The sequence below is a fragment of the Cryptomeria japonica genome, unplaced genomic scaffold, assembly GCF_030272615.1.
Source record: "Cryptomeria japonica unplaced genomic scaffold, Sugi_1.0 HiC_scaffold_281, whole genome shotgun sequence".
NCBI classification, from domain to species: Eukaryota; Viridiplantae; Streptophyta; class Pinopsida; order Cupressales; family Cupressaceae; genus Cryptomeria; species Cryptomeria japonica.
In genome coordinates, this window is record NW_026729103.1 from 179,673 (window position 1) to 200,380 (window position 20,708).

The 20,708-nt window shown below is 33.6% G+C and overlaps 2 protein-coding genes across 4 annotated transcripts; both read right to left on the reverse strand.

The window, feature by feature from the left end:
- Positions 1-8,619: 8,619 nt before the first annotated feature.
- Positions 8,620-11,524, reverse strand: LOC131048226 (UDP-glycosyltransferase 83A1). 3 transcript variants are annotated; one of them, XM_057982117.2, is made up of 3 exons: positions 11,443-11,524; positions 9,950-10,970; positions 8,620-9,850 (listed from the first exon to the last, which is right to left on the reverse strand). In XM_057982117.2, exons 2-3 carry the CDS (start codon positions 10,431-10,433, stop codon positions 8,934-8,936), a joined length of 1,401 nt encoding a protein of 466 aa, XP_057838100.2. In that variant the 5' UTR covers positions 10,434-10,970; positions 11,443-11,524; the 3' UTR covers positions 8,620-8,933. The 3 variants fall into 3 exon arrangements, with proteins under 3 accessions (XP_057838100.2, XP_059071766.1, XP_059071767.1); XM_059215783.1 differs by lacking the exon at positions 11,443-11,524 and having other exon boundaries at positions 9,950-11,126; XM_059215784.1 differs by lacking the exon at positions 11,443-11,524 and having other exon boundaries at positions 8,620-9,838; positions 9,950-10,237.
- Positions 11,525-15,749: 4,225 nt separating this feature from the next.
- On the reverse strand, positions 15,750-17,466 carry LOC131870080 (UDP-glycosyltransferase 74E1-like). Its single transcript, XM_059215785.1, has 2 exons — positions 16,920-17,466; positions 15,750-16,819 (listed from the first exon to the last, which is right to left on the reverse strand). The coding sequence occupies exon 2, from the start codon at positions 16,776-16,778 to the stop codon at positions 15,906-15,908; it is 873 nt and encodes a 290-aa protein (XP_059071768.1). The 5' UTR covers positions 16,779-16,819; positions 16,920-17,466; the 3' UTR covers positions 15,750-15,905.
- Positions 17,467-20,708: the final 3,242 nt, after the last annotated feature.

A 20,708-nucleotide genomic window follows, 5' to 3' on the forward strand; every position in this document is an offset into this window, starting at 1 on the left:
GATAATTTCCACCTTTTGTGGTCTTATCTTGTTGTTACATTCCACCTTCGGTGCACGATCCACCTCATGTGGAATATTATATTGTTTCTCCTACCTACCACACCTATTTCCTACCTACCCTTGTTTCTTATTGAGCCACATGTCATGTTTGTGTGCTCACATATCCATATAGCCTTGCCTATATAAGCAGGCTCACCTACATTGTATGTAACACTTGATGATCCAGTTGATCAGTATTTTCTTCTTGATAGAATATATTTTATTCCTATCATCTATTTTGTCTCTCTATTATACTTTTCATTGAGCTCTTGATCTTGGCAAAATCTCACACTCCCAAATTTGAATCTATCGATGTGTCAGTTCTTGCCAAAAAAAATTTTCTCTCAAAATTTTAATATGACTATTGGAGGTCAGCCTAATTTATGAAATATCTTGGGAATGCTATATAAGAGAATATTTACTAATTAATTCAAGCATTTTAATCACTCAAACATTTCAATCAACTCCTAGATAAAGTATTATGAGTAAATTTCTTCAAATTCAACCATTATAAAGTAGCAAGTTATAACAATATTCACACAAGTGAGCTTTTATGATTGAACTTATCTTGTTATGTTATTGCATCAACACTTGAGGGTCCTATCCAAATATTATCACATCATCATTAACAACATCAATCTTGAAAAATAATCTCGTGTATTCAACATTTCACTTCAAATTTTGCCTTTTCCCTACAATTGTAATCTTTTTTTTCCTAATCATCATTGTTGTAGGATTAATTCCAGCCTAAGGTTTGACTTAGGAAAACCTTTATACAACCCAACACCAATTTATTATCTCTTTTATAAATATGACTCAAATTTGATAGATAAAAACTATATATTTAGGAAGTACAAACTAAGACGAAGAGATTTAGTCTTTGATGGACCAAAAAACCCTAGACACTTTCCAATGTCTAAAGTGTTCGACACTTTTTTGATAAAACTTCAAGGGGTTAATCTAAGTGGATCCTGATTCAAAATTTATTTATAATATTTGCATTAGACACCTTCAAGACTAGGATGCCTAGCCACATAGTCCATCACTTTCAAGCTTAAATTCTAGGTGTAGGTTCCTTTCTAATCCTTGTTCTATATCTATTCTTATAGTTTTCTTATCTTTTTTTTTTATCTTTCTATTCATGCTAATTACTATAAATTATCCATCTTTAAACCTAGTACTTGCATTTCATCATTCTATCATATCCAAAAATCAAATCACAAGAGAAGGAATAATCAATCATTATGTCCAACTCTCCCAAGGGTTTGTAGTTGGCCCTATTAATCATTATTGAATGTATTGTTGATGACAAATATTTTTTTATTCCTAGATTAGATAATAAGACTAATGAATCTCATATACCTTCTCTAATGTACTAGGTTCGTGTCTATTTGTTCTCAATTTTGAGGCCATTTTTAGAAACTTGATACAATTCTCTAGTCAAGACCTCTTTTATATCCCAAATTTCAAGGAATAGGGTGCCCAATTCCCTTATCATGGTGGAATATGGTTTCTAATGCCACTGTCTAAGCAATTTGGCCCCAAACTTAAATTTTAATAGTGAGCTTTATAAATAGTGTGAAATTTCTCTATGATGTTACCCTTCCCTCCAAAAAAATTAAAAAGTATAAGTTGCACATAAATACAACTCCCACTCTCATTTCAAATTCCCATCAACATAAAGAATTAAAATTGAGGACATAATCAAGAATATTCAAGTCAATTGAGCAAAATTCTATAATCAAGCAATTAATATTTCAAGTTTCAACAATCATGATCAAGTTTTATGTGTTTCTCCATGATGAAGGCATGCATTATCGCCATTAAAGAATCATAAAGCCTTATTTGAGACTTAATGCCAAGAATTTTGAATCTAAGGTAACACTTATCAATTTGAGAATTTATATTAAGATTGTAGCCTCTACCCTTTTTTAGGACAAGATCTCTTTTTTATCAAACATTATTGTAGTGGAAGTAGAAACAACAACATAGGGTTTGACTTAAGGCAAGCCCTTATACAATACAAAAATTTTCACATTTACATATGAGTATATCTAGATACAACCATGAAGAGTTCTATAGGTGTGTAGAGTAGATAATGATAGATGATATCAAACATCAAACATGTAGAAAAACCTAGATGAGGGAACTCTCCAACTGTGTCTAACACTTTTCAAACACAACCTCTTGACCAAAATTTGGAACTTAGTGTCAAGATACAAACACCATTTGATTGGGATGCCCAACACACCAATCTTACATTTTTTGGTCCAAATTACAATTATAGATTCTTATTTAGCTTCTCTTTCTAGGTATGATCTATTGTTTGGTCTTCTATTATATATTTTACTATTTGTGTTGAAAGTTTTCAATTTCATATCATTTATACTAGTTCATTTATACAAAATTGATAACCTCAAATCAATTGCAACAATAGAATTATAAACCCCTTAGGTTCTTGTCTCCTATTAGGATTGTAACTAAACCTGGTTTATGTTTCTAATTAAATCCATGGAGATTTGAGGTCTTAGCTTACGTTCCCAGGCTAGCATCTCGTTTCCACACATTTCAACATGTTTCTCAAAAGTACTATTTAGTGTAAAACTCTTGAAATTCTTTGTATAAAAGTGGACATTTATAATATTTAATATATTGTCTACTCATTTGGTGAAGAAACAATATAAAATTTATGTGATTTCTCAAAGGGTGTGGTTGTGAGTTCAATGGATAATGTTATAGAATCTCCATCTTTCAAGAAAGATATCTATTTGATTTCATAGAAATGTATCATTTCATACATTATCCCTTCGAATAATATTTTTTAGTATAGATAGATTCATTAGGCCCCTTCTAGTCAATCCCTTTGAACTTTAAATCCCTCCTAAATCCATGGTTAAACCTTTGAGTGATAAGATATTCTTTGATTTCATCAATGTATCATAAGATTTGGTACACAACTCTAAATTTATATAAGGAATGTAATATGTGTCCCATGTAATAATTCAAAAAGGGATTTTACCTATATTTTTTAAAGAATTAATTATACATCAATCTAGAGTAGAAACTTAATTTTTTCAATTCTCCTCTTGTTTTACTCTAGGGTCCTAATGACAATCTAGTATCAAGGTTTTCTTGTCAGAATTAGTTTTACATTGGCGTGAGAATGATAAGGAGATCAAAAGGTAATTACAATCCCTTTTTATTGGAATATAATGATTTCATCTGCTCTAAAACACATAAAATTACTAGAAATGATCGTTTGAGGCATCCTAAACCTAGGGATGACATTAGTTAGTAAGATATACATCATAGGTAAATGAAATTTTTTTCTTTATATGAATGGATGAATACAAATTTGATAAAATTATTTTGGCTAAAAATGTCCATTTTAAACTATTACTAATACTATATTTATTAGAGGATTTTTGTAATAAAAATGCCCTACTATTGAAATGGACCCTTAGTTGAAACTATTTTTAGTAAAGCACATATGTCTTTCATTTTTCTTGTTAACCTTTGACATGTATCACAACTTACCATCTTGGTCACATATTTGAACAAACAGATGCACACATATCCTACTCTCAAAACTAATGGCTAGTATCCTTGGCCATAAAATATATGTCTCGTGTTGATATTAGTTCTTGTTTTAGAGCCTCCTTGATTTATAGAAAGTATTGTGTGTCCTTTATTGGTTAGTCAAATTTTATGGGCCAATGTTATGACGAAGCTAAAGATGGTTCCTTTGAGCTTGAAAGGGAGAAATAAGAGCCTCTCAAAGGTTCAATTATGACAAGCATTCACATGTGCAATGTACCCTAGTTATAGGTGTAATGTTATTTCACAAATGTCCTAATTGAATCAAAGAATGATATTATGATCTAATCAAGAATCAATCTCAAGATAAGGGATACAGTTTGTCAAGAAAACACATAAAAAGCAAAATTATTCTAGTTAAGATTTTTTAGCATGTATGTTTTTCACAACATTTTTCATATCAAATTTCAAGATAATTCTCATACTCAATTTATTTCTAATAATAAATTTAAATTTTTTAACAATTTCAATTATTAGTTTTAATTCTTAAACCCTATACTCTTATCAATATTTGATTATATTTCATTACATTATAAATTGGTCAACTTGATAATATCGATAAACCTAACATCCTCACACCATGTAGGATTTTTCCTTATAAATTAGAATTTTTTAGATTTAACTTTTATGATTACATGATCTTAATTTTTCTCTTTAGGGTTTTATTACTTTTTCCTATATATGATTTATAATAACATCTTTCTTGACATTTTTTGGTTCATTATTTGACCTTGCTCAAAAACCATATTCACCATCGTTTTCACCTCAAACATTCACTTTTTAAATCTAATTATACTTTATTCTAATTTTTTTTAAATGAGTGATTTATCAAATTATAATTTAGTGAACTTTATATCTCTACATCTTGTATATTTTTTCCTTCAAAATTAGAGTACTTATAAAAAAAATTACATTATATTATTTTTTAGTTCTCATTATGGTTAGCTTTTGTCTATGCTTTATAAATTTATCTTTCTTAAGGGTTTGATTTGATTTATTGTATGAGCTTGATTTCACCAAGCATGCCCACCCTTGTTTTCACCTCTAGAGTGTCATTTTGCATGTAGTTTCTAGATTTATATTTTCATACAATATGAATGCTTTGTCCTTTTATTTCTTCTTATCACATTGCTTTGTTTGTGAGACAAGCTTCTTAGAACCCTAATCTTTCCTTTAGGAAAATGTATTTTTCTAAAAGGAGTTAGAATTGAATCTTGACAATATACCTTATTCCAATTCCATGTATGGATATAGAATCAAATTTACATAGTAGTTTAGTTTCAAAAATATGGACATTAGGTTTGCAAGAACAAATATCGAATTTGCAATTGTAAATTTAAACTTAATATTTGTGTAGTTATTATAAATATTCTAAGACACAGTCTAATTAATCCTAAAAATTTATTTGTAAAATAACTATTCTTAATGTCTTTAACATCGTTTTGTTATCTTTAAAATATCACTTTCAAATTACATTAATTTATACATTTAAAATAGTATTTATTATTTCTAATAATAATTACATATAATTTAATTATTTATTTTGTGCTCGGTGTAATTTAATTTTTTATTACTTTGCTCTCTCTTTTTTAATATTTTATTGTAGATACTTTACTTATTTTATTAAGTTGAATAATTTTATGTAAATTTAATATATTAACAACATTGAAATCTTATCGGTTGGTTGGAGTTGAATTTTGACTGGTCGTGTAGGGGCAACTAGGATGATGTGGGACGGGGTGGAGTGATTAGAGATTCATGTGGTAGCCTCATCCTTGCCTATGTGGCAAATCTTGGAATCCAAACTTCAAGCATGGATAAAGTGGCAGTTGTTTATCATGGGTTGAGCATGGCCGAGGAAAAGGGGCTCAAGCGTATAATTATTGAAGGTGACTCGAGCAATACCATTATGATGCTCAAAAGGGAAGCTAAACCAGAGTGGAAAGCTAACCCTCTTATCGCCAATAGTCACAATCTCCTTCCCTTACTAGGAATCATCAGGCTCTACTAGGTGAGACATGAAGGCAGTTGTGTGGCAGACAAGCTGGTGGGAATGGGTGTGTATGTTAATGATTTTAAAATTTGGTTCCACTTGCATGAAATCCCAATGCAGGCTTGTGCCATGATCTTGAAGGACTTGTTAGTTAATGATGTAGAATCCCAAATTGGCGTTTTTGTACTTGTCTTTCTCACCCTTTCCACTCCTTGCTTGTTAATTAGGTGGGATTTAAAAATTATTGATGGTACTTCCTACCACCACATTTCCTAGGCTTGTCACTTTCTCATCTTGGTTTTCTATTTTGCGATTATGGGGAGACGATTTGATTCAGACTTAACTTGACAGCTGATCCAAATTTAAAAATAATGGGGATATTTTGGACAAAATGATCAAGGGGAACCTAGATAATTGTGTTGAAAGGATGACTGGTCATGACCCTAAGAGCTCTATTAGTTTGGTTAATGATTGAGACAATGGGAACGTGAAGATTGGCAGTATTAATTTTGTGGTTTCTGCAAAGGCTATTGCGAAGGTGACAGAGCTGACCCTTGATGGTGTGTCCTTTCCCAAAAAACCAAAAGGGAATTACAAGGATGACTTGGATCGGTTTTTTCAACCAAGTGAAGGAGTTTCCAAGCTTAAAAGTGGCTACAACAAAAAGAATTTCCTCAAAATTTGGAAGGATGTCTCTGCTCATAATGAAGTACTTCACCTTGGACGGTAGAAAAAAAGGTTCCATACATAGATTTTTCCGATGCTAAATCACCTCCAATATGGGGTTAGAATGAAATTCCTTTTATGGATTATGTCTTCTTTGTCTCAATCTATTTGCAAAGCCATTGAAAGGGGTAATCCCCCACTCCACCAGGGTCTCATCTAGAGACTGTATAACTTCCACATGGCTTCATCCCCCTCTAGTGGAGTCCATTCTATTGTGGCTAGGTCTACCTATTATCCCAATCTAATTATTAACCTTATTGTTACACCCTCTAATTTTGGGGAACAGGTTATGCCTCACTCTGGTTCTAAAATGCCCACTAGGAAAAACCCTGCTAGAATGGCCAAATTTAAAGCCATTGCTGTCACCAAAAAGGATCAAGATGTGGGTGTCTAGTATGAGCTACAACAAGAAATGGTTAATGAGGTTGTTGATGATTTTGTCTCTGAATCTCAATCCTTGAAGGATTTAAACTCCTCGAATACTTTAGGATTGGAAGTTCGTCCCCTGCTAAAATTGGAGGAAACCCTAGCCCTCCCCCTCTTAACCCTCCCTTCCTTGATCACTCCAAATTTCAGGGTACTACTTCGACTATGAAAAAAATTGTGAAAGAATTGGACTAAGACATCCAAAGATAGGAAGAGTTGATAAAATGGCTCTTTGTGCAAATGAATATGGCCATCAAGAAGATTAATTGATTGGAGTTGGTCGAGCCCGAGGCCAAGGCCAACACTTGGGCTAAAGAGTTGAATGAGGAAAGGGTATAGAAATCTGCCAATGATCTAATGGGTATTTTGGGGCAGTGGGAAATGATGGACGGAAAGATTTCTGACATGGACTCCAGGATCAAGAATGCAGGCAATAACTATGAGCTGGAAGAGATTAAGAAAACCCAGAAGGCCCTTAAAAATAAAATTGAGGATGTTAACAGTGCTTGCGAGGATGTAGTTAGTAAGCACAATGCCTCCCTATAGGCTATCCACAATGAGATGGAAAGAAGAAGGGGGGAAGAAAAAAGATGCATGGATTCCCTGGCCACGAGCTCTGACCCCATCACTTTGATGGTATAGGCCACCCCTAACTCTATGCTAGTCTCCTCTAGTTTTGGGGTTGGATCAAGTAAAATGTCTCTTTTTCTGATAAAGTTCTTAGTTTGTGCCATAATTGGCAGGACAAGGGTAATCCCATGCAATAAACTATCACTTTGTGTCTATGTTGGGCTGTTGGTTTGTGTTTTACTGGTCCTAGTTCTTTTTTGTCTGCTGGATTTTTAGTTTGGTTGTTCATTCTCTATTTTCCTTGCTAGGTTTTTGTTGTTCTTTGGTGGGAAGTCTTTTTGTTGGTTGTGTATCCCTCATGCGCTCTTGGTGTTGCTTTACAGTTACATAATGGTACAAGCCTATCCCACTTTTATTATTCAAAACATTAAAATCCTAAAACTAGATGTGGTGATTAAATGGCCTTTATCACAGTTCAATTTGCCTATCTAGAATATTAATAGAATGGAGGTTATGGCTAAGGCTAGTGCAAGAGCGAACGAATGGGCAATGGAGGAGAAGGATGAACAGGTATGGGAACTTGCGAGCAATATGGCTGATAGATTAGAGAATTGGGATAAAGTTGAAGGAATGCTAAAAGACCTTGGCGAGAAGATGTCTCAAAGGAAAGTCGAGAGATCCTTAAGAATGAAATTGAGGAGATTTCAATGAGAAGCTTGGAGATGGTCCTAAAGAATTTGGCTTCCCTATAGGCTATTGAAGAGGAGATCGACCGTAGGAAAGCCAAGTGTAAGAGACATGCTATATCCCCCTCTACTTCGATGGAATCCCCTACCTCTATGGTTAAAGATACTCCAAATTCTAGTACTCTAAATTCTGCTAAGGACTCTAACAAAAAAATCACATTCTAATAAATTTTTAGGACTGTAAAGATTGTCAAGAGGGTAACGCCTCCACCCAGTTGACCATTTATTCCTATCTTTGGTGGTTGACTGGTTTTTTTGTGGTTTTTGTTTACTGGTTCATCTAGTGCTTGGTGGTTCCTTACTATTTTTTGGTGTTTTGTCTCTAGCTAGGTGTGCATTTCTCATGCACCCTAGGTGGCACTTTTTTTCTCCAGATATGTAATGGTACAAGCCTAACTCACTTTTAATTAACCAGATCATTAAAATCTTATTTAATTATATCAATCGAAAAAAATTTAAAATCCAATTATTGAATAAAATTAAAAAAATAAAGACTTCAAAAAATTGAAGTACAAAACTCCACACTCCACCAAACAACAACAATATTGTATTACTGAATGATACAATAACAACGTGAATTATGATCAAAGTAGATAGCATTTACACCCTTCACTTTCTAGGTCCGTTTTTAACAAAATAGCTTTTAACACATCACTTTTTTTTTATTTTATTTATTTTATAGGAGATTGCTGAACTAGTAAGAATGTCTTGTAACAACATGGTTGACATAACCTATGTGGAAGTACGACACAAGGGACGACTTTATCAAGATAAAAGAATAGCTTTTTGCAGGATAAGTAGTCAAGTGAAACAAAACAATCGCTCCAGAAAGCAAGTCATTCATTTGGCTGTCGCTTCATAGCTGTGACAAATAGATTAAAGTTATTCCATGAGGAGCCCCCGTCCTTGACTGCATCCCTAGCAATTATCTTCAATTTTTTCGCTTCCTCTCTGATCTCCAGGCCTTGTTCCGATTCCTGCAAAATCTCCACACCTTTCACAATTTCCCCCTGCTTTATAATTCCTTGGCTATTCGCATTTAATGGCAGACCCAATTTCCACACATCTACAACATACGCGCGGTTAAGAAATTGGTCTGCAAAGTAAGGCCAACAAAGCATGGGCACGCCCATGGTGATGCTTTCCTGCACAGAGTTCCATCCACAGTGAGTTACAAAACAGGCTATGGAAGGATGAGATAACACCTCTAACTGTGGCGCCCACGAAACTATGCAACCTCTATCTCTCACTTGCTCCAAGAAACCAACAGGTAAATTAGCTTCGCTTCCTTTCATCAGATCGGAGCGCACAACCCACAGAAATGGTCTCTGGGTGGCCTCCAATCCCAGAGCAAGCTCTTCCAGTTGCTTTTCACTTAGAATTCCAGTACTTCCAAAGGATATGTAGATCACAGAGTGGGCACACTGTTTATCTAGCCATTGTAAGCAATCTGTGTCAGTCTTTCTGAAGCTTGGAAGAACCTTCGTGCTTGTCCTGCTATCGATCAGAAACTCAGGAGGAATTAGAGGACCTATTGGATAAACGCCCACTTCTTTCGACAACGTTTCGACTACTGGAGCTTCAATCTCTATGAAAGAATTGAAGAGGACCCATTTGATGTCCTTGATTTCTTCTCCCATGCGAATCCCTTTCCGGAACATGTATTCGCCTGCCCACAACCACGGAAGATCTCCAGAATGGAGCGCCGGCATGCAGGGAAGATATTTTGTTTTTTTATCTTCTTTTGGAATTCCTTCACATAAAACCCACAAAGATGAAAGAGGATTTTAAATATCGTTTGCATCATGAAATAAAAGGTAAAATCGATTGGAAGAGTATGATTATATGTTACCATCAGAATGAAGGATGCCAAGCGAGACCAGATGGGCACTAAAGTAGCGAATGGCGAAGAGTGAAACAAGAGCAGTGTGAAAAGCGGCGAGGGGAAGTTCATGGAGCGTGGCTACCGCCTGTAAGCCAAAGCACATCCAGACGTCTGCAATTATACAGGTGACCTTGTTTTCTTCTTCCCTGGCGTTTATTTCCTGAATCACTTTATCAATTACTGAAGGCCCCATGCCCTTTATTAACGACTCGATTCTATTTTCAATGCCTTCCAGACTATCCAATGGCGGGAATTCGAAGGGAGCAGATATCATTCGGATGTTATCAAAGAAGGAATTTAGAGTGTTGGCTTTGTGTATGCGGTTATGAGTGCTGTCAGAGTTGAGGAAAGTGATGAGGAATCCATGGGAGACGAGCTTCCAGGCGAGCTGCATCATGGGATTAATGTGACCCTGTGCAGGAAGAGGAATGAGAAGAGCGTGGGGAGCCATAGCTTAGCTCTGTAGCCTTCTCCAGAGCGACACAGATCTATTATTCTTCTCAGCAAAGAAGACAAAGTAGAATGGATAACTAACGAGTTTTTCTTGTGGATGATAAAAAATCTTCATTATAAAAAATATAATGGATGAAGCATCATTTTGAGAAGGGACCCATGCCTGAAAACTTTTGTCTCTTAGTCGATATCATATAGCGATTGTACTTATCTAGCTTTCTGACTCTGCGTTAGTCATGGCCACATCCACCATAAAACACTGTGCTCAATAATGTTTAACTAAGCGTTTTTGGGTGCAACGGTTGTCCGATAGGTTTTGCTAAGTTCCGTGGAAGGAATTTATAAACAAAAAATCCAACAAATTCACCTGAAATAACTAAAACAATCATCTTCTTTCAGGAATACAAATCCAAAACATAGACATACAATTTCAGAATATAACTCTTTGGAGAATATAACTCGTCAACAGTTGCTCTGAGTTGATTCAGATCAAGCACCAAAATGTAATAGAGCTGAAATTTGCTCTTTGTGCTGGCTGTAATTCAAAGTCATCCAATCAGTATAAATCTATCTTACGAATCAAAAGATGGTAATGATGATAAGCCCATTTTCTGTTCTCATCAATGGAATTCTATGCAAGTTACAATTTGTAGGGATTCATTAGAAGATTGAACACACAAATCAGAGAAAAACTTTCATTGGAACAATTAGAAATTAGAATATAAGATGAGAGATATGGACTGTTTGTAACCTCAAATGAAATCCTAGAAATGCTGGGACCATTTGCAAACATATTAGAAGAGTTAATTCTGCAGTTAAACAATTAATTTAACCAATTAAAAGCATCTTCTTTCAGCATCAATCATCATCGAATTTGTTTGAGTCTTTGCTTTGCTTTGATGCGTCAACAATTTGATGTTTACAAATTTGGCAGTTAACAGCAATCTGATGTTCATACCAAGTGAAGGCAGCCAAATACAGTATGAGATCAGATCAAAAAGTATTACCTGCTATGATCTGGAACTGTTACTATATATATTGACTGATTTCTTTTGCTGTGTAACTCATCCTATCTTCGCATTAGCCCAGCACAAATAGGGCGTGTAGACTCTATAGCCATTTGCATGAAAAAAAGTGAAGGTATGGGCGGGGCACGCGAGTGCTGCTCTATAATTCATGCAAAACGTGGCAGTACAGTCAAGGCACGTGGTCTGTTTTGCAGGTGAAAAGTGGAAGCAAAGTCAAGGCATGTGAGCTCATTCAATGCCCCTTCATAACAACACTTTCCCTCTAGAAGAGATGGATTACTTGTAAGATGGTGCTATGGATAGATATGGCAATCCAAAGATTCATAAGCTAGTACTTACATCAAAAAGAATTGTAAGGGTTACGCTGATAGTAAGATATAGACTAATTATTTGAGATGAAGAGGTTGTTGTCACAATATTATTAGAGAAGTAACTAGTCAAAAAAATACCATTTGCATATGTTATTAGACAAAATTACAAATCCTTTAAACTCCATTTGCAAACTTTAAGATATCTAATTCTTCATTCCCTCAAAATCTTGTAATATGTATTTGACATCAATCAATTCCAATTTAGATTGTAAATTCAATGAACTGATACCTTTTTCTTTTTTTTAAGGTGGCCATAATTCTACTAACATAATAGTAATGAATCACTTATATATTAACATTATGCTTCTCATAGCACCATATACATTCTACTTGTTTCAACCATAAAATCATTAACATATTACTACCACTCTCAAGAGAACACTAATAGTATTAACATTGATATTGTTGCTTGATCTAACTATGTAGTTAATATTCATGATTGAATATTAGTATTATTATTCATCAACCTTAATACAATAACCATATTAAAGCTCTTTTTGTGACATTAATAGTGTCACTTGATCTAATCATTATGACCACAATAATTTTAAAATTAATTTAGTAGCATTAACATTATATCTAGATTCCAAATATATTATTTGATAATGACATTCATGTTGGAGGTCATTGATAGTACTAATGTTATTACCTTGAGTCTGATATTTACATTCACCAACTCTTGTAACATTGCAATATTATTATTATATGCCATAACATGATAATATTATTTATTTTAATCATAAAATTACTAATATCATTTGTGTTTTATAACAATAACATCAATGTTCATTCCAATCATGATATTGCGAAATAACATTAATGTTTTTAAAAATCACAATAATATCACTATCTATTACATTACTAATTATAATTGTAACTATTACCCATATTATTGTTAATGACATAACTTAGTTAGTTGGAACAATTACCATTCCTGACACTCCTAGAATAACCTTAATTCTACTAATTATGCCACATATATGTGTATACCCAATGCCTTGTGTGGATACTCAATCTAAGTCGTCCATTAGGGTGGGGAAATCAATGGCTCAAGAAATAAAACATAAAATAGCCTAGACATGATTGGCAATTCTATCCTCAAATATCAGGTTTATGTATCTGCAAAGTAGTCTCTCGACCCAAATGAAAATGAATTATCAGGGGCATCATTTTCACCATTGGGTTCATTTCCCTCAACAGATGATTATGAAATGACCACAAACAAGACAAGTGACAAGTGTGCAGATTCTTGCTAATACCAATAATTCATTTGATTTCAAAACTAACCCAGCTGCAGAGCACCCACCTTTTTTACGGCAATGGAGGGAAACGTCAGGCGTAAGATGTGAGGAGATTCTGATGTAAGTTCCCAACATAACAAGCCTAACGGCTAATAAGGGAGAATTTTATAGTTCAACGTAGAATGATGGTTGTGTATCACACTAGGAAAAAAATTTATATATAGATTTAGGATTTAATTTAATATTTTATTACTTTTTGGTTTAAAATATGTTTAATCTAATTTTTATTAGTTTGTGATTATGTTTTTCGATAGGATTGTAGGTATAATCACATTCTTTGTGTTTCTAAATTTTAAAATCGAGGGTTAGCAAATTTGAAATATAATCATTATTTATCAATATACGTATCAAAATTTGAATTTTTATGTGTAGAGTTGTGTATATAAAGATGTCATCTTGACACACTTTGTGCATCATCTTATAATAAAATAACAAAACATTAAAAGAATGAAGAGCTTTTTCCTTTAAATTGTGTGAATTATTCATCACTTATGATCTACTATCTCTATTGCAGCTTCCTCTCCAATGTGGATTGCTTTCATTTCTACGACAATTCAATCCTCTTGTATAGGATGCATTCCTTCTCATAGCCATCTTTCAATTCTTCTCTTTCTACATTATAATCTTCAATTTATTCCTCTTCTTCTAGGTAACACAAATCAACACCTCCATCAAAATTAGCTTTGTCCCATTCATTTATTTATGCTCTTGGAAGATCTCATTCAAATGTTTTTTATCCATTACTATTTTTTCAAACTATTCAAGGGATTTAATCTTTCCTACTCTAATGGTTCCACTCATTATTTAATCCTTGACTCAATGAAATTCCTCTCTAATAATGGCTCTTGCCCACAAGGTGAATAATTGTTCTCACCATTCTTTTTCACCTTCTTATAACTCTTCAACACCTTTGCTATAGATTTATCCTTCTTTTCTTGCTCATGGTTCCATAAATCACATTCCTCCACTAGACACCATAACTCTTTTAACTCAATCTCTAACTTTTGTAACTCCTTTTTTATTGTTTCTTTGTTAGCTTCTTTCTCTTCCTTTGTCTTACTCTTCCTTCCAATTTGGTTATCTTCTTTTTCACATCATGATATCATTCCATATTTGACTTTACAGCCAAAGTTCAAGCACATGGCTACACTTCCTCCTTGCTTCCTCTAAACTCTCACTTTTAGAACAAAGTGGTTCATCACAACACAACATAATTCATTTAGATCAATGATACATATTTCTCACAAAAATTACATCTCCCTTGTTCTTCTTAAACATTAAATTTATGGTTTCTCTCGACATGGGATGTCTTCTAAGTTGTAGCAGCAACTTTGACACTCATGGGCCTCCTCTAAATTTATAATTAGTAATTTCTTCATTACTACATAGGCTAGTTGCATTTTGCAGTGTTCTACTTTGTTATGTTTTTTCTCCTTCCCCAACTATGTGGTTTTCCTCGGACTCCTCTAGCTCTAAACAACCTTATGCGTTCTCACATCACAAGAAACATTGAAGACCTTAAATTTCATACCATAGAGCATGTTGAGAATAGAAATCTTTGTAGATGAACTTGAAATGTAAATCTCAAACCAATGTCAAAGATGACACAATGAGCTACTACCTAATGCCAAAACCCATGTATTATGTCCTCCTTAATGGAATGCACAAATCTACTCACATTCCTCTTTCACAACCAATCTTTCATCATTTTCATAAACTGTGCAAATTGCCCTAATACCAAACTGATCCAAACACCCACCTTAGCACAAACCTCCAAATATGACTTTTCCAATACACACAAACATAAATTTAAGAAGCATTAAAGATTCTTTATTACTCACAACAAACAACTACAAAAGGAAACAAATAGATAATGTTATCCAAAAGGGTTAATTAACTAAAAATAAGAGAACTTAGAAAATAGCAAGAGAAATATTTCTATTAACCAAGAAAATATTTTTCATACCTCAAAGCTCAATTCTTCTATCATCATCTTTCCCCCACGTTACAAATCTCTAGCCTAAATATCTCCTCTCATTACTCTCAAAGACACTTACTCTTAATCAAGCTCTAACTCTCTAATTATAGAATCCATGTTGCCACAATTTCTAATAGTCTAACCCACTAAAATCTTCTACTAAACATAGTAAAAACAATTAAAAGAATCTCCTCCTAAAAATTTAGTTGGTGATCAGCGCCTGAGTTTTAGGAGTCCATTTACATCACTTTTAAATATAGTTACTATATTTTTTTATTTTACAATATATGAATAGTTTATTACATTATAATTTTATGAATTTAATATTGCTACACCTTGTAAAATAATACCTTCAATATTAAAAATTAAAAATTTAATTTATTACTATTAATTAAATAAAAAATCTAAGTAATGAGTAAAACAAATTTTTAAAAAATTTCGAACCTTATCATTGAATTAACATTTTATTTTATATCATCAATGTCCATATACAAAACTCAATCCAATAAAACCAAAAACACATTTGTATTATCAATTAATACACCCTTCACTATCTACATGAAGAGTTTAGCAAAATTAAAACATGGTTAAGGTCTATTTTTAGCAAAATAGCTGTTAACACAATATTGTTTTGATTTTACCACAAGTTGCCAAACGAGAAAGAACGTTTTGTGACAGCATGGATGACATACCTTATGTGGAAGTAGGACACGAGACAAAATGAAACAAAACATATCCCTTTCTCCGGGATAACAAAAGAAGTGAAACAAAATAATGGCTCCAAAAAGAAAATCATTCATTCAGTTGTCGCTTCATGGCGGTAACGAATAGATTAAAATTATTCGATGAGGATCCCCCGTCCTTGACTGCATCCCTAGCAATAATCTTCAATTTTCTAGCTCCCTCTCTTATTTCAAGGCCTTGTTCCGATTCCAGCAAAATCTCTACGCCTTTTACAAACTCTTCCTGCTCTATCATTCCTTGGCTATTCGCATTCAATGGCAGACCCAATTTCCACACATCCACAACATACGTGCGGTTAAGAAACTGGTCTGCAAAATAAGGCCAACAAAGCATGGGCACGCCCATGGTGATGCTTTCCTGCACAGAGTTCCATCCACAGTGAGTCACAAAACAGGCTATGGAAGGATGAGATAACACCTCTAACTGTGGCGCCCACGAAACTATGCAACCTCTATCTCTCACTCGATCCAAGAAACCAGCAGGTAAAACAGCTTGGCTTCCTTTCATTAGATCGGAGCGCACAACCCACAGAAATGGTCTCCGTGTGGCCTCTACTCCCAGAGCGAGCTCTTCCAATTGTTTTTCACTCAGAACTGCCAAACTTCCAAAAGATATGTAGATCACAGAGTCTGCACACTGTTTATGTAGCCACTGTAAGCATCCTGTATCATTTTTCCAGAAGCTTGGAAGAACCTTCGTGGTCGTCCTGCTATGGAGAAACTCGGGAGGAATTAGAGGACCTATTGGATAAACGCCCACTTCTTTAGACAACGTTTCGACAACTGGAGCTTCAATCTCTAAGAAAGAATTGAAGAGGACCCATTTGATGGGCTTGATTTCTTCTCCCATGCGAATCCCTTTCCGGAACATGTATTCGCCTGCCCACAACCACGGAAGATCTCCAGAATGCAGCGCCGGCATGGAGGGGAGATATTTTGTTTTTTTATTTTCCTTTGGAATTCCTTCACATAAAACCCACAAAGATGAAAGAGGTTTTTAAATGTCGTTTCCATCATAAAAATAAATGCTAAAATCGATTGAAAGAGTATGATTTTATGTTACCATCAGAATGAAGGATGCCAAGCTAGAGCAGATGGGCACTAAAGTAGCGAATGGCGAAGAGTGAAACAAGAGCTGTGTGAAAAGCGGCGAGGGGAAGTTCATGGAGCGTGGCTACCGCCTGTAAGCCAAAGCACATCCAGACGTCTGCAATTATACAGGTGACCTTGTTTTCTTCTTCCCTGGCGTTTATTTCCTGAATGACTCTATCAATTACAGAAGGCCCCATGTCCTTTGCCAACAACTCAATTCCATTTTCAATTCCTTCCGGAGTATCCATTAGGGGGATTTCAACGGGAACGGATATCATTCGGATGTTATCATGAATGAAGGAATTTGGAGTGTTGGCTGTGAGTATGCGGTTATGATTGGTGTCGGAGTTGAGGAAAGTGAGGAGGAATCCATGGGAGACGAGCTTCCAGGCGAGCTGCATCATGGGATTAACGTGACCCTGTGCAGGAAGAGGAATGAGAAGAGCGTGGGGAGCCATAGCTTAGTTCTGTATCCCTCTCCAGACCGACACAAATCTATTATTCTTCTCAGCAAAGAAGCCAAAACAGAATGGATAACTTAAAAGTTTTTTTTGTGGATGACAGAAAATCTTCATTATAAAAAATATAATGGATTAAACATCATTTTGAGAAGGGACCCATGTGCCTGAAAACTTGTTTTTTAAAACTTTGCCTCTTGGTATTGTTAAAGGGAATAGCCAAACCCACTATTTGATGTTGCAATAGAATAAATTCGAGGTGCTTTCCAAGTTACTATATCCTTTGCTATGTATAGATATGGCAATCGGAATATTTTAATGAAAAAGGACAGATAAATAAGAAATAATTTTATGGTTCACCGTAGAATGATAGTTGTGATAAAATATCAGAGTAGAAAAGTGGATATATATAGTTTTATGTTTATTTAATTTATTTTAGTTATTTTGATATATCTATTGATTCGAGATTTATTTTAATATTTTGTCATTTTTTATTTAAAATATATTTAGTCTAATTTTTAATAAATTGTGATTATTTTTTTGTAGGATTGTAGGCATAATCACATCTTTTAAGTTTCTAAATTTTAAATAATCAAGGTTAACAATTTTTAGATATGATCATTATTTATCAATATAGGTATCGAAATTTTGAATTTATATATATAGAGTTGTGTAAGTAAAGATGTCATCCTAAGACACTTGTGCATCATCACATAAGAGAATAACAAAACATCAAAAGGACAAAGAACACTTCTCTTTTTTGCATGGATTAGCCATCACTTTTGATTTATAATTAACATTAGTGATCAATAATAATCATCCATCAACAATCATCAAAGATAAAACTAAATAATTTTTCTAACACAACTTTTCATCAATTTGCATCAAGCATTAATATAGATTCAATGGCTAGCTCAACAACATACATTATCACATCATATCAATTTCACATCAATTTCACTGCCACTCTATAACTTTTTATCATTGTTAACTTAGTTTCAAGACTCAACCAACGTGCAAGTAAGTCTTAAACAAACCTTATATAGAAATCCCAATGTTGTTCCTTATTGCCACTTTTTTCTTTCTTTCTTTATATATTGTTGCATAAATAGAAGCTGTGAATGTTTGAAAATAATGATTATGGTGTTAAAAATAAATAAAATTAAAAATGGATAGGTTGTACCTATAAATAAGAATTGTTACACAATGTATCCCAAACACATAATTTAGCTATGATTTAATTTATTTCTTCTCTCTAATCTAGAATCTAATTTTAGATCTTAAATATGAGCATTCTATCATAGCATTACATCAATTAAATTTTAAATTATATTGATATATTTCAATTCAATTTCAAATCTTTTTTAATTTCAATCTTAGTCCACTTTAGTTGACTTATATACCTTGAATATATTGACTTTTTTTAAAAACATTTCACTAAACACTAACTAAAATTTATTATGTAGATCTTTTGGTAGAGAATAACTTGAATTCAATTAAATATATTGTATCAATCATAAAATGATAGTGATACATAAATTGTATAATAGTCTAGAGAAGATAAATTGAGTATAATTTAGAACCATAGATAAATTGAAGAGATATTTTTAAAAGATGGTAGAGCACAACTTGATAATCAAATCGAGAAATTATTAACAAAATTGTAAAAGATAGAAATAATGCATCAATTTTTTTTAGATAATAATTTGTTACATTGTAACGGCTTTTTAAAGCCTTGGTTTTTCCTATAAAAACTACCTATAGGAATAAATTCTCAAAAACTAACCAACCTAATTTTATTAATTATTTAAGCCAACCAAGAATACGTAATATTCTCCTGCATCTCCCCCCTCCCCCCCTCCCCCTCACATTAATCTCAACAAAGGATAAAACATTCTATGGGTTGATCACAACAACCCTTCTGGAGACTTTGACCAAGCACCTTAACCTATCCTCCTTGCTCACCCAAAAAATACCAAACTAATCTCATTGATTGAAATCTTTTTTATTGTAGAACTTGCAACCATTTGCACAACATGAGAGAATATTAAGTGTTTCCAACCTTCTTGCACAATGAGTCACCTTTCCTCCAAAAGTTCACATCTCTTCCAAGTGTGTCTAATGTCTCCTCTAGTGCTACCAATGATAAAACAACTCTCCTTTAAGAGTCTACATCTCCTTCAATTATGTCGAATCCCTCCTCTAATGTTGTGGAAACAATACCTTCTCCAATGTACAAAACACCAACCAAATGTGAATATGCCAAGTGAACCCACAAGAAAATCTAACCCCCTTGGTCCTTGAAAGGATAAAAATAATGCAATCCCCACTTTTCTTTAGGGACACAAATGAGAAAAGGATGTGCTTCTCATGCATGGATCACCACTAAGTGAGAAGTAAGCTCGACATGATAACAAATCTCCTTCCTTTATTTTCGCCATCCTCCAATGATATCTTGTTATTCTTTATTCATTTGATATCTTATTTGACTCTAAAATAAAACAAACATGTGAATCTTCAAAAACATAAATGACTCCAAGAATACAAACAACATTTGATATATGTGTGTTCATAATTACTATATTTTTTATTTTATAATATATGAATGATTTATTACATTTTAATTTTATGAACCTAATATTACTACATCTTGTAGGATGATGCTTTCAACATTAAAATCTATTTAATTTATTAGTTTTAATTATAAAAATAAAAAAATCTAATTACCAAATAAAACAAAAAATTAAAATTTCTCCATATCTTATCATTGAATTATAATTTTATTGAATTATAATTTTATTTTATATATTAATGGACCTATACAAAACTCAATCCACCAAAAAATTTTTAAAAAACACATTTATATTAGTAATTAATACACCCTTCACTATCTACATGAAGAGTTCAGCAAAATGAAACCATGGTCAAGGTCTATTTTTAGCAAAATACCGTTTAACACAACATTGTTTTGATTTTACAACAGGTTGCTGAACAAGAAAGAACATTTTGTAACAGCATGGATGACATAACCTATGTGGAAAGTAGGACACAAGACGCAATGAAACAAAACAGATCCCTTTCTGCAGGATAACGAAAGAAATGAAACAAAGCAAGTCATTCATTCGGTTGTCGCTTCATGGCAGTGACAAATAGATTAAAGTTATTCGATGAGGATCCCCCGTCCTTGACTGCATCCCTAGCAATTATCTTCAATTTTTTCGCTTCCTCTCTGATCTCCAGGCCTTGTTCCGATTCCAGCAAAATCTCTACACTTTTCACAAATTCCCCCTGCTCTATAATTC

What these genes read in the sequence shown, in the direction of transcription:
- LOC131048226 (XM_057982117.2), bottom strand. Translation starts at nt 10,433, where the DNA reads ATGGCTCCCCACGCTCTTCTCATTCCTCTTCCTGCACAGGGTCACATT. An exon ending in TGGCATCCTTCATTCTGATG is followed by an intron (nt 9,851 to 9,949) that starts GTAACATATAAT and finishes TTTTATGTGAAG; the next exon opens with GAATTCCAAAAGAAGATAAA.
- LOC131870080 (XM_059215785.1), bottom strand. Translation starts at nt 16,778, where the DNA reads ATGCCGGCGCTGCATTCTGGAGATCTTCCGTGGTTGTGGGCAGGCGAA.